General features: G+C 41.9%; 1 protein-coding gene across 1 annotated transcript in view; it reads right to left on the bottom strand.

Moving 5' to 3' along the window:
- Positions 1–13,381, bottom strand: part of LOC119427544 (probable E3 ubiquitin-protein ligase HERC1) — a 125,399-nt gene that overhangs the window by 49,339 nt on the left and 62,679 nt on the right. The window contains exons 6-10 of the mRNA XM_037695181.1: positions 12,129–12,181; positions 11,855–12,055; positions 11,613–11,787; positions 2,190–2,457; positions 1,581–1,794 (exon numbers count right to left, since the gene is read on the bottom strand). Coding sequence (XP_037551109.1) covers positions 1,581–1,794; positions 2,190–2,457; positions 11,613–11,787; positions 11,855–12,055; positions 12,129–12,181 — 911 coding nt within the window. The remainder of the gene's footprint in view (positions 1–1,580; positions 1,795–2,189; positions 2,458–11,612; positions 11,788–11,854; positions 12,056–12,128; positions 12,182–13,381) is intronic.

Below are 13,381 nucleotides of genomic sequence, written 5' to 3'. Positions count from 1 at the left end.
CAAAAGTTTAAACTGAGAGAATGTTTCATTTTAAGGGAAAAATCTGTTGTTTCCAAATTTCATGGCGTCAACAAATCCCAAAAAAGTTGGGACAAGTCCATTTTTCCCACTGTGTGGCATCCCCCCTTCTTCTTCCAACACTCAACAGATGTCTGGGGACAGAGGAGACCAGTTTCTCAAGTTTAGAAATAGGAATGCTCTCCCATTCATGTCTAATACAGGCCTCTAACTGTTCAATCGTCTTGGGCCTTCTTTGTGGCACCTTCCTCTTTATGATGCGCCAAATGTTCTCTATAGGTGAAAGATCTGGACTGCAGGCTGGCCATTTCAGTACCCGGATCCTTCTCCTACGTAGCCATGATGTTGTGATTGCTGCAGAATGTGGTCTGGCATTATGGTGTTGAAAAATGCAGGGTCTTCCCTGAAAGAGATGACGTCTAGATGGGAGCATATGTTGTTCTAGAACCTGAACATAGTTCTCTGCATTAATGGTGCCTTTCCAGACATGCAAGCTGCCCATGCCACAAGCGCTCATGCAACCCCATACCATCAGTGATGCAAGCTTATGAACGGAGCATTGATAACAACTTGGGCTATCCTTGTCCTCTGTGGTCCGGATGACATGGCGTCCCAGTGTTCCATAAAGAACTTCAAATCGTGACTCATCTGACCACAGAACAGTCTTCCATTTTGCCACACTCCATTTTAAATGACCCCTGGCCCAGTACAAACGTCTGAGCTTGTGGAGCTTGCTTAGAAATGGCTTCCTCTTTGCACTGTAGAGTTTCAGCTGGCAACGGCGGATGGCACGGTGGATTGTGTTCACTGACAATGCTTTCTGGAAGTATTCCTGAGCCCATTCTGTTATTTCCTTGACAGTGGCATTCCTGTTTGAGGTGCAGTGACGTTTAAGGGCCCGGAGATCACGAGCATCCAGTAGAGTTTTACGGCCTTGACCCTTACGCACAGCGATTGTTCCAGATTCTCTGAATCTTTTGATGATGTTATGCACGGTTGATGATGATAACTTAAAAGTCTTTGTTATTTTACGCTGGGTAACACCATTCTGGTATTGCTGCACTATCTTTCTGCGCAACAATGGTGGAATTGGTGATCCTCTTACCATCATGGCTTCTGAGAGACACTGACACTCTGAGAAGCTCTTTTTATACCCAATCATGTTGTCAATTGACCTAATTAGTGTTAATTGGTCTTCCAGCTGTTCGTTATATGCTCAATTTCCTTTTTCCAGCCACTTATTGCTACTTGTCCCAACTTTTTTGGGATTTCTTGACACTGTGAAATTTTGATCAACATATTTTTCCTTTAAAATGTTACATTTACTCAGATTAAACTTGATCTGTCATCTATGTTATATTACGAATAAAATATTGACATTTGCCATCTCCACATCATTGCATTCAGTTTTTATTCACAATTTGTTTAGTGTCCCAACTTTTTTGGAATCCATTTTGTAGAATTTCTTTAAATTTAACTAAGCAATCAATGAACGTCATGATTTCAATTCATAAAAAACAGTATGAAATTCCCTGACAGCTGCCTCCTTTCAATCTACAAACCTCTCTTCTCCATGTCAGCCTTGTCATATGCAGGTCTCAGTCGGGCCCCCTTATCAGCAAGCAGGGCCACCAGAGCCTGTGTCACCACAAAATTGGGAGAGGTGATAAGTTTGTTCTCTTCAGCAACACTGCGCAGGAAGCTGGGGAGGAACTTTCTCTGGATGGGGTCGTCCACAGTGGTCAGGTTCATGCCTGTGGCTGCAGAGATCAGATTCTGGACCAAAAACACAACAGCAGCTCTGAAACACTGAAGACCAAGAGCCTCTGGAAGATGTTTAAAATGTTCAAAAAGTTTCAGGCTTTTTAGATTAATTACAAATTTTACACAAATGTCAAGGTTTGATATTCTAGAGAGAAAAAAGTTTAATTGCTTTTTGTTTAACAACATTATTAAACTACAGGACAAGCTAAACGGGTCAGTGTACTGGTGCTTCAATGCTTATGCAGTGGTATAATAAATTAATGATTCTAAACTAATTTAATCTTGACTTGGAAAATTATTAGTCCTCAACGGAATGTTGTTTATCTCTGTCATTTACATGAATATCTTCTTGTTGCTGATCAGAAAGATGACATGAAGATGCTGTTGTGAGAAGATGAACATAGTACCTGGGTGCATAGCTGCACCAGCAGCTTGGCAGCGTTGGGACTGTTAGAAGCCAGGCAGCCCACAGCTGTGCTCAGGTAAGCCAGGCAGGAGATGGGTTTGCTGACCTTGGTGGCCCCGCGAGGCCTTTCAGCATGGCCCAAGCCTACTGTGGGACTGGTAGAGAGGCCGGCCCGACCTGCAGCAGCCAGGCACATGAGCCTGACCAGAGTCCTGATGTCAGTCAGACCGAGAGACTCGAGACCTGCTGCAAGACTGCAGCTCGACCCACTGTGTAGGAGAAAACTGAAATTTGACACAATCCTTAAGAAAACATTTTTTTCCAAGCAACGCTGTAAACAAGATACTGTTCTCGATGTCCTGCCTGGTAAAATAAAAATTTGGAAATATTGTCAACTTCTTAAAAAATGTAAACAGTGATTAATCAGTGACTTTTTATATTAATGACATTTATGACATTTGATGATCATGACTGTAGTTTCACTTAAAAAAATCTAAGAGAGAGACATTTGCAACATTAAACTCAACATTTGTGGTAAAGGAAAGTAACAGTTAACTTATGACAAAATGATTTTTTTAAATACTTTTTTTAAAGAACATTTTGTACAATAAATAACATTACGAGGTCAAGGATTGACAAAATTAATCAAAATAATGGAAACACACACACACACACACACACACAGAGATAAACATAGACCTATATTGTAAGTTTACACAATTAATTGGCGAGACAGAGGGATCAGGCTGGAAAGGATGTGCAGCAGGTTAGGCTTATTAAAGATAGGAATGGTAATGTTTTAACAAGTGAGGAGAGTGTGATGAGAAGATGGAAGGAGTACTTTGAGGACCTTAAGGATGAAGAGAATGAAAGAGAAATAAGAGTAGAGGTCATAGAAACTGTGGACCAGGAAGTGGGAAAGATTAGTGAGGGTGAAGTCCGAAAAGCTCTAAAAAGAAAGAAGAAGGGGAAGGCAGTAGGACCTGATGACATACCAGTGGAGGTTTGGAAATGTCTTGGAGAGATGGCAGTGAGTTTATTTACCCAAATATTCAATGACATATATGAGAGTGAGAAAATGTCTGAGGAATGGAGAAGAAGTGTGCTGGCGCCCATTTTTAAGAACAAGGGTGATTTACAGAGTTGTAGCAACTACAGGGGAATTAAGCTGATGAGCCACACGATGAAGATCTGGGAGAGAGTTGTAGAAGCAAGACTTAGACGAGAGTTGACTATCTGTGAGCAGCAGTATGGTTTCATGCCAAGAAAGAGCACCACATATCCATATTTGCTTTGAGGATGCTGATGGAGAAGTACAGAGAGGGTCGGAAAGAACTCCATTGTGTCTTTGTGGATTTAGGAAAAACATCTGACAGGGTGCTGAGGGAGGAGGAGTGGTGTTGCATGAGGAAATCTGGAGTGGCAGAAAAGTATGTTCGACTGATACAGGACATGTATGAGGACAGCAGGACAGTGGTGAGACGTGCTGTAGGAGTGACAGATAGCTTCAAGGTGGAGGTGGGAGTGCATCAAGGATCAGCACTGAGCCCCTTCTTGTTTGCCCTGGTGATGGACTGACAAACAGATGAGGTCAGGCAGGAATCACCATGGACTAGGATGTTTGCAGATGACATTGTGATCTGTGGTGAGAACAGGGAACAGGTGGAGGAGAACTTGGAGAGGTGGAGGTATGTACTTGAAAGAAGAGGAATGAAAGTCAGTCCTAGTAAGACAGAGTCCATGTGTGAATGAGAGGGAGAAGGTGGAACAGTGAGGCTACAAGGAGCAGAGGTCCCAAAGGTGCAGGACTTCAAGTACTTGGGGTCCACTGTCCAGGAACATGGGGAGTGTGGTAAAGAGGTGAAGAAGAGAGTCCAGGCAAGATGGAGTGATGGAGAAAAGCTTCAGGAGTGATTTGTGACAAAAGTGTGTCAGCAAAAATTAAAGGAAAAGTTTACAAAACAGTTGTGAGACCAGCTATATTGTATGGTCTGGAGACAGAGACATGGACAAAAAGACAGGAGACAGAACTGGAAGTGGCAGAAATGAAGATGGTAAGGTTCTCCTTAGGAGTTACAAGGCTGGATAAGATTAGGAATTAACTCATCAGAGGTACAGCACAGGTTGAACAACTGGGAGATAAAGTTAGAGAGGACACACTGAGATGGTTTGGACATGTTTAGAGGGACAGTGGTTTAGACATGTCCAGAGGAGGGACAGTGGGTATATTGGTAGAAGGATGTTAGAAATGCATCTGCCAGAAAAAAAGACAAAGAGAAAGGCCAAAGAGGAGATATATGGATGTGGATGCAGTTAGAGGACATGAAGGTAATTGGAGTGAGGACAGAGGATGCAGAGGACAAAGTGAGATGGAGGAGGATGACTCGCTGTGGCGACCCCTGAAGCGAGAAAAGCCGAAAAAAGAAGACTGTAAGCTTTACACATATTCTGTGTGGGTTTATGAGCCTTTTCATTGAGGATTTTTCACTTTTTGTGGTTTATAAAATCCAGCCATTTTCTCCAACGCCTCTTTTCCAACTCCCCCTGTAGGTGTAGAGTGAAAAGCATACATTCCATCAGTTTAATGTTTTCAACTCTAGAGATAAAGATTGTATCTGTATTTCTATTGTATATTTTCCTGTCTGCTGTGCATGTTTGTGTTCTTTTGTACAGCACTTTGGTTGGCCTTGTTGCTGTTTTAAGTGCTATATAAATAAATTGGTATGGTATGGTATGGTATGGTATAAAGAGGTTCATAGTAAGAGGATCTTTATATAGTCAACCTTTTGTTATGGCCTTTTCAGCAGATATAAAAAAAACGTTCAGAAAGAAAACATAACTATGGCTAGTTCATCTGGAAAATATCCTAGATACTTTGGAGTAAATGAACAAGTACCGTAACATTAAAACCAGGTGTCTTGGGGATTATTTTCTATATTTCTGTCCAATTCGATTCAATTCAAAATAATTTATTAATCCCAAAGGGAAATTAAATGTTGTTGTAGCTCATCATCGTGGTTTCATTAAGAGTTGTTATGTATGCTGAAGGCTGTGGGCAGGAAGGATCTCCCGCAGCAGTCCGTCCCACAGTATCATGATCTGCATCTGAGTGTTGGAACCCACGTGCAGGAAGACGCTGAGAGACTCCGGTAAAAATAAGTAATGAGTTTATTTTCTAAAACAAAGCAAAAAGCTGTTGAGGTAGCAAACTTACTTTTAGGAGGACACACAGGGGTACAGAGCATGAAGCCTTAGGACAAGGGCAATCCAGAGACACTGACAAAACACCAAGGGGCTGAATATATATACAGACACTAACAAGGTGAAATGAAAGGCGCCTGCAGTGATTAGGATTAGACACAGGTACAATAGTGCTGGAACACAGGAGGAGAAATGCAGAGGGGTGACAGGCAAACATGAGGAAAAACACAACATGTATGACAGGACCCCAGAAACCCTACACAGAGCAGTCCGTCCCACAGCGGATCTGAAGAAACTGGCTGCAGATGCTGATCCGTCCACCTGGATTCAGCGGGCCTCTCGGTCCTCCTGGGCAGCAGGACCACCTGAATGTTGGGCAGAACTCCTCCCTGAAGGATGGCCACTCATCCCAGCAGCTTGTTCAGGTCCTCATAATTGCAGACAGACAGCTGCAGGTGTCGGGGATGATCCTGGTCTTCTTCTTGTCACGAGCCACGTTTCCTGCCAACTCCAAGATCTCGGCAGTCAGTCACTCAAGCAACTCCACCATGTAGACGTAGACAGAGATGCATCCACGGTACCTCCTTTACAACTCATTTGGGATTTGGAGCTGTATTTGAGGTATTATTTGAGCTTTGAGATGTTAATCAGCTGCACCTGGTTGTAAAAACCACCTTATTGTTATGGATACGCAGCATAACAAATGTCCAAAAGTAAAAGGTTTTAGTAAAAATCCTTCCCGCTGCACAGCATCTAATACCAGAGGAAACGATCATCTGAAAAAAGCCATTTAAGTCCGGAAAAAAGAGGAAATAAATATTTCAAAAGCAATATCCCAGAATGAAAGTAACAGCTACTCCAACATGCAGCCACCTTGAGCAGTGCAATTCTAGAACATGGCAGTCCAGAAGAGCCGTATACACGGGCAGGACCAAAGTACCGTATGTCTATGATCTGCAGTGATCTGCAATATGTAAACCCCACAATTTCTCCAGTACAATGCAGATATATCACTGAGTTTAGACTTGCTTGGGTTTTATGAAGAAGCAGATGATGTTCTTCCAACCAAAGTCATGTCAGGCGTTTGCGTTATCATACCAATTACCATACCAATTTATTTCTAAAGCACTTAAAATACAACATAGCAGCCATCCGAAGTGCTGTATAAAAATAAAAACAAACAAAAAACAACAGTAAAACAATAAAACAACTAAATATTTATAAAAAATAATCAGATCATCACAAGTAAAAGAATAAAACGTTAAGACAGAGATTCTAACTCACTCAAAGTTAAAAGCCAATGAAAAAATGTGTTTTTAAACGAGTTTTAAAAACAGAAAGTGTTGGGACCTGCCTGACCTCCAGTGGCAGCTCATTCCACAATTTAGGAGCCAGAGCTGAAAAGGCTCGTCTCCTCTGGATTTATAAAAGGCTTTTTGGACTGCTAAAACCATCTGGTCAGAGGATCTAAGAGCACGTGATGGTATGTAAAGGTGAAGCAGTTGAGACAAATAAGAGGGACTAAGATCATTCAAAGACTTAAAAACAAACAATAGAACTTTAAAATGGATTCGAAACTTCACAGGAAGCCAATGTTAGTTCAGTTAGTTGACATAAATTGTATCCACAAAATTACATTTTTACATATATTTTAATTATAATTATATTTTTATATAATTCCTTAACTTTGCTGTATGTATTTTATATTCTTTATGTAATTTATTCCTGTTGATCTTTGTTCTTACTGTAAAGTGTCCTTGGGTGTCATGAAAGGCGCTTTTAAAATAAAATGATGATTATTACTATTATTATTATTATATATAATCAGAGTCAGGCCAAGTTCACAGCATACTACTGGTAAAATTGTAATCCAGCACAACCTGCCACATGGACAGGTGGTCTGTGTCTATATTGGCTTCCCACTAGCTCTACAACAGCGAGGAGGGTAGAATACCACCAGCAGGATGAAAAACAAGATGTGTCAAAGGCCAGATGAGCTTTGTTTAAGCCAATGATAGCCATGCACAACTGCTGTTCTGATAAGTACCTATAAACTAGGAATCAGTTACGGCACCAAGCAACGAGATGTTCCAATGTCAATCCAGATATGCTGTGTTGTTGATCTATGGGGTCTCTAGCCAAGGGACACTACGTTAAGCCATGAAGTGTCGACATCATGGTGCAGCCTGGCAGTTTTGCTTCATAACAGTATCTGTGCTCTAAGGGTCCATTGCACATATTTTGAGTGAAACCGCATCTTTCTCTCTGCGCTTTGGCTGTTCATTTACAAGACACCAGTCGCCCCCCTCGTTGAATCCGGAAGTTTTTCAACACACCTCTCAGAGTGGAGCTTTTCTGTTGGACCTCCCGAAGACGTATCAAAAGTCCCCTCAGAGGTGTTAAAGCATGTGCGCACTACAGGCGTATATTTCATGCACGCACGAACCAACGACACATTCCTATCAACAACAATGGTACATGAGTATAATCCTGCTTTCTGTGCTACAACTGATGGGTCTTGTAGTTAATCTACACCAGAATGTAGCTGCTGTGAATGACATCTGTGTTGGGAAGAGAACCAGTCAAATTCAGTTAGAAATCGTTAACGAGCCTGCCGAGGCAGGTGTTTATTTCACGCGTGGCACTCAAGTATAACATAAAAACTGTGCTAAATAATAACTGTAACAATAATGAACAGTATTTATGTTAGTGGTGGGAGATGTAATGAAGCTATCTGGACATTATGCAATTTAAGTTATGTGATTTAAACTTTGTTGATGATAATGTGAAACATATTGCTTGTTATTAAAGTTGAAACTGAAGAAGAAAATGAAGAAGAAAATGAATGAATTATTTATTTATTTATTCAACATCACAAACTGTATGTCACACAAACACTGATAAGAAAACTGAACACTATTAAAAACACGTTAACCCAACTGTACTCTTCCTCTCTGTTGTCATCCTGGGTACTGGTCCCATGTTGTTTATCTGGCTTGTTCAAGCTGTCACTCCTTTGCTTAATGCAGCTTAAAACATTGAATGGACTGGAAAAAAGAACTGAGGGGAATTTTAAATGGATAGTTTATCCAACGCCTCTCTCTTTGACGTCCTCCTGCTCCACTGAGACGACGGCCGAGGTGTATGCTATTTTGAAACCAGTCCCTCTGGTGGGAGGACAGCTTCTCCTCGCAGGAAAAATAAAAACTCAGTTGGTTGTTGTGTAACCAAAGTAAGCACAAGAAAACATTATAAAAAAGTAAAATCTGGTCCTCTGGACATTAAAAAAAAAACCACACACAGACCAGTATTTGCAGTTTGACTCCCATCACCCTTTGGAGCACAAGTTAGGAGTCATCAGGACTCTGTACCACAGAGCAGACAGCGTCCCCACTAACTCAGGAGCCAGGCAGAAGGAGAAATCCCACAGAAGACAGGCTCTAGAGCAATGTGGATATCCTAACTGGGCCTTCCTAAAAGAAGAAACCCAAACAGGACTCCAGTCAGCCAACAGGTGAAAAGGAGGAACCCAGACCCAGACCAGTGGTCATTCCATATGTTGAGGGAGTATCAGAGAAACTGAGACGTTTATTTTCTAAACAGCCACTGGCCAAAAGGATGGACCAGCACAGAAGATCAACATCATCAGGCCAGGACTCTGAGGTCTACACTCATCTCCAGGCCAGCGGTCACTCTTTCAGGGATGAAGATGTTCACATCCTGGACAGAGTCAAGTCAAGTCATCTTTATTTGTAGAGCACAATTTAAAACAGATAAACTGTTATCAAAGTGCTTAAAGAGAGGAGAGGAACGATGGTTTGAGAGAGGAGTAAAGGAGGCCATCTTTGTGAAAAGAAATCGTCCATCATTAAACAGGGGTGGAGCCTCCGGGTTCAACTGTCCCCCTCTTACAATGCTGTGATTGCTAGTATCACTCAGCCCTCTGTGAACAGTAAACAGCCATCAGGTGCTAATGATCCATTGTTAGGCTGATGGTCCTTCTTGAGCATGTGATCAGCTGGTTCTGGTTGTCAGCAGCAAACTGGTTGATCCACTCTGAGAAGGTGCTATTTAAGAGACTGAGCTGAATACAGCACCTCAGACTGAGGAAGTCTCTCGGATGAGAGACGAAACGTTTCTATATTTTTTTGTTTTTGTGTGAATGTCCAGAGGACCAGATTTAACTTTTTTAGATTTTTCTACCCGGATTATTGAGCATGCATCAGGATACAAGAAAACATTATTAAGAACGTGTATTTACCTGCTGTTGCATTGCTCAACGGCTAATTGATTAGCATAGGAGTGGGAAGTCCGACATCATCTTTGTCAGTTCTGGTCCGCTCAGCAAACGGAGTTGAGCTGTTACTGTTAGACAAATCGGTTCGATTGGTGTCAAATCAGTCGACTGGTATCCAAAATCCAGCTTTAAATTTTGCTGTTACTGGGCTTTCAGCCCAGAGGAAGGACCCTATAGACAGCTGTCCCAGGCAGTGCGCATGTGCTTTGGGTGAATGTACAAAATTCAAAGCGCCAACTAGTGATCTGTCATGGTAACTACAGCAAATTGGGGGGGGGGGGGGGGGGGGCCTCCGGTTGCATGTAAACACCGAATCTGCTCTGTCAATGAAGATTTTTTTCCTCGAGTCAACACCCGAAAAAACCTACGTTTCCCCCGCCGTGTCTGTGTAAACGGGGTCTAAGAGAAGTTCGACAGTTGAGCTGAGTGTAGCAGTGAGTAGGCGGCCTTTCAGGGTGGAGTTTGCATGTTCTCTCCGTGCATGCGTGGGTCTTCTCCAGGTACTCCAGTTTCCTCCCACAGACCAAAAACATGCATGTTAGACTGACTGGTAACTCTAAATTGTCCCTAGGTGAGAGTGAGAAAGTGAATGGTTTGTTTGTCTCATTTGTCTCTATGTGTCCCTGTAATGGACTGGAGACATGTCAAGTGTGTCCCCCGCCTCTCGCACAGTGACTGCTAGATATGGGCACCAGTGACCCCCATGAACCGCAAAGGAAAAAGCGAGTAAAGATAATGAATGGATGGCTACACACATATAAACATACTGTATTTTCCACTGTGCATGTCGCACCGCCATATAAGTCACATCTAACACAGTGGAAAAAATAAACACGTTGCTTTGCCGTATAAGTCGCATCTATTATGCGTCACCGATGACGAGTAGCATTTGTTACACGTCATCGCTGACAACCCGGAAATGTGGGCTGAACCTGGAAATGTGGACTGGCTTTGTACCAAAAATCAATTGGCTGCCAAATGGCAGCTGTGGGAGCGTGCACGGGATGACTTTAACAAATAATTTAACAAGATTAACACCTAAATGCAATTATTGTTTGCTCAAAATTATAGCAAAGGTGTGTCTCAGTCTAACTTTTGCTTAATAAATGCACTTTGATGGTCAAATCAGCTACATTTCAAAACTCGACTCAGGGAAGCAGGAGCGCGAAGAGGGACAACTTGCTGTGCATTTCTTCTAAATTTAACAAGATAACCACCTAAAAATAATTATTTGTTTGCTCGACTTTATAGTAAAAGTGTGTCTCAGTTGAACTTTGACTTAATAAATGCATTGTAATGGTAAAATCATCTGCATTTCAAAAGTATTCCCTGCCTCGGTGCTCCAGGTGAGTGCAGACAGGGAGGAAATCATGAAGGGGGAACGCTGTGCATTTCTTCAAAATTTAACAAGATAACCACCTAAAAACAATTATTTGTTTGCTCGACATTATAGTAAAGGTGTGTCTCAGTCGAACTTTTACTTAATAAATGCACTTCAATGGTCAAATTAGCTGCATTTCGCAGGGGTGATGCAGTGAAATGAAGCTGATTTGATGGTTGTTCCAGGCATGATCCCAGAGCTGGACGAAGATGGTAGTCTATGGCAAGCCGATTGTGTCATTAATAGCCACTTCTACCTATTAAATGACACAATGGCATGCCACACTACTCGAGTGCCATCTAGTTGCTAAAAATGGTAGTGTTCAATATTTTCAGTCAGAATGAATGAAAACGATCATATCTCTGCCAAAAATTGGTTTATAAATATGAAAAAAACAACAACAAATAAGTCACTTTGGTGTATAAGTCGCAGGGCATGCAAATTATGCAAAAAACTGTGATTTATATGCTGAAAAAAGTCTAAAAGCTGTGTGGGTCTAAAGACTCTCACCCATTTCATATATTCTGAGGTGTGTGTATTGTTACCTGACAGACAGCAGGGACAGCGCTCTCATCACCATGGTTCGGGCCAGCAGCACCTGTGCTGCAGCTGTCACCCTCCTGAGTGCAATCACTCGGTCGTGTGTGTTCTGCAGAGCAGTGGCCTGCTCTCCAAGGGTCACCCTGCCTGACGAGCTCTTATCTACTGACGCTTGACAGCCTGAACACAAACACACGCTCAGTTTCTGGCATTACAGCCACCAGTTTCCTGTCAATCCGATCCTTACCTATTTGTAGAAGGGTCTCCTCCATGCTGTTGGTGGCAGTCACCATGGCGACAGAGGCTCCTAGTGGGTCACTGTCAGGGAACTGGACAGGCTCAGGGACAATCCTGCGCTCACTCAGACCTAAAGGGCTAGCCAAAAGTTCAAACTCCTCTTCCCCTGTCAACTTCTCATCTTCATCTACATCCAGCATGTCCCAGTCCTCTGCAAAAGGATACAAAGTCCAATCAAAACATGCTCACAGTGTAACAATATAACTGATTTCAAACAGTGTTACCTTCATACACGCTGTCCTGCTTTCCCAGGAGGTCCGGTGCCTGTCCCTTATACCTAAGCATACCACATTATAAGTTAAGTTACTGATAACGCCTGTGGTACTAACGGTTCCTATATAAAAACGTCAGTCTGAATCAGTTATTTTAATAAAATAATTCAACACACTTCTAGCTATCACTGTTATAGTAAAGCAGTGACTAACAGAGCTTTCTGTGTGTCTTTAACTCAGAAGTTTAATCCATCTAATATTGGTACATTTGTAGATGAACATATGCTGCTTATATATTCATAAATTAAACGGATTCTTTCATTTTTCTGGACTGAATATTGTCGTGCGTTGAATAATTAAAATGTGGACGGAAACGTGTTTATCTTTGACTCACCAACGACAGTGGGTCATTTATTTAAAAACGATTTAAACACATCACACATTTACATTAATTTGGCAAAATGATTTCAACAACAACATGGCTAATTTAGGCTAGTTTTACAAGGAGGAAACAATACGACGATTGTTTCCCTTTGCTTCCAGCTGTACAATTTGAATAACCATATGGCGATGGTTGAACAACTTCACAACAGACATTTCTAAAAATACCTGGAATGATTTCTAGCAAAAAGAAGAATTTTAAAGAGGGAAAATGAAGTTTATCTTGAGAGAGATGGGTGAGGGAATTTGTCTGTTATAACCAGATCAGCACGCTCCTTCGGACCAGCTTAACCCAACGGTACACTTTGGTTGAGATCTACTCTTTACCTTTGCAGATGATAGTTTCAGCGTTGGTGTAGAGCTTTCCTTTCAACTCTTCCAGCGTCTCCGTAAGAACACCTAAACCTCAGGAGTCGTGAGATCATCCAGAACAGACATTTCATAATTCCCCTGATCTTCTCCCGTTCAGCTTATTTTTCTTCCTCCAGCATCCTGAATTCCAGCCTTCTGAACTCTGGAACTGCTGTACTCACCAACTCACAGCATTCTTTCCGCGTTCTCCTCAGCGTTCTTCCCAGAACTGCCGAGAACTTCTCAGAACTACTGAGCTCTCCAGAACTCGACTGGAGCTGGAACCTTCCTGCAGAACTGCCGTGAACTAGGAAGTGTTGCACCTTTTAAAAAGGGTCACTTCCGGTTCATTTGAGGACTTTCTGATTGGTCGATGGACCAACAGAGGTGTGTTTTTGTGATGTAAGGTGTTATTAAAAAGTCAAGGAAAAAGATTAGATTGTTTAAGAACAGACAGAAGATATTATAAAGAA

This window comes from Nematolebias whitei, chromosome 2 (genome assembly GCF_014905685.2).
Source record: "Nematolebias whitei isolate Nwh7 chromosome 2, NemWhi1, whole genome shotgun sequence".
NCBI lineage: Eukaryota > Metazoa > Chordata > Actinopteri > Cyprinodontiformes > Rivulidae > Nematolebias > Nematolebias whitei.
The sequence above is the reverse complement of the archived record's forward strand: the minus strand, read 5'-3'. Positions and strand labels throughout refer to the sequence as shown.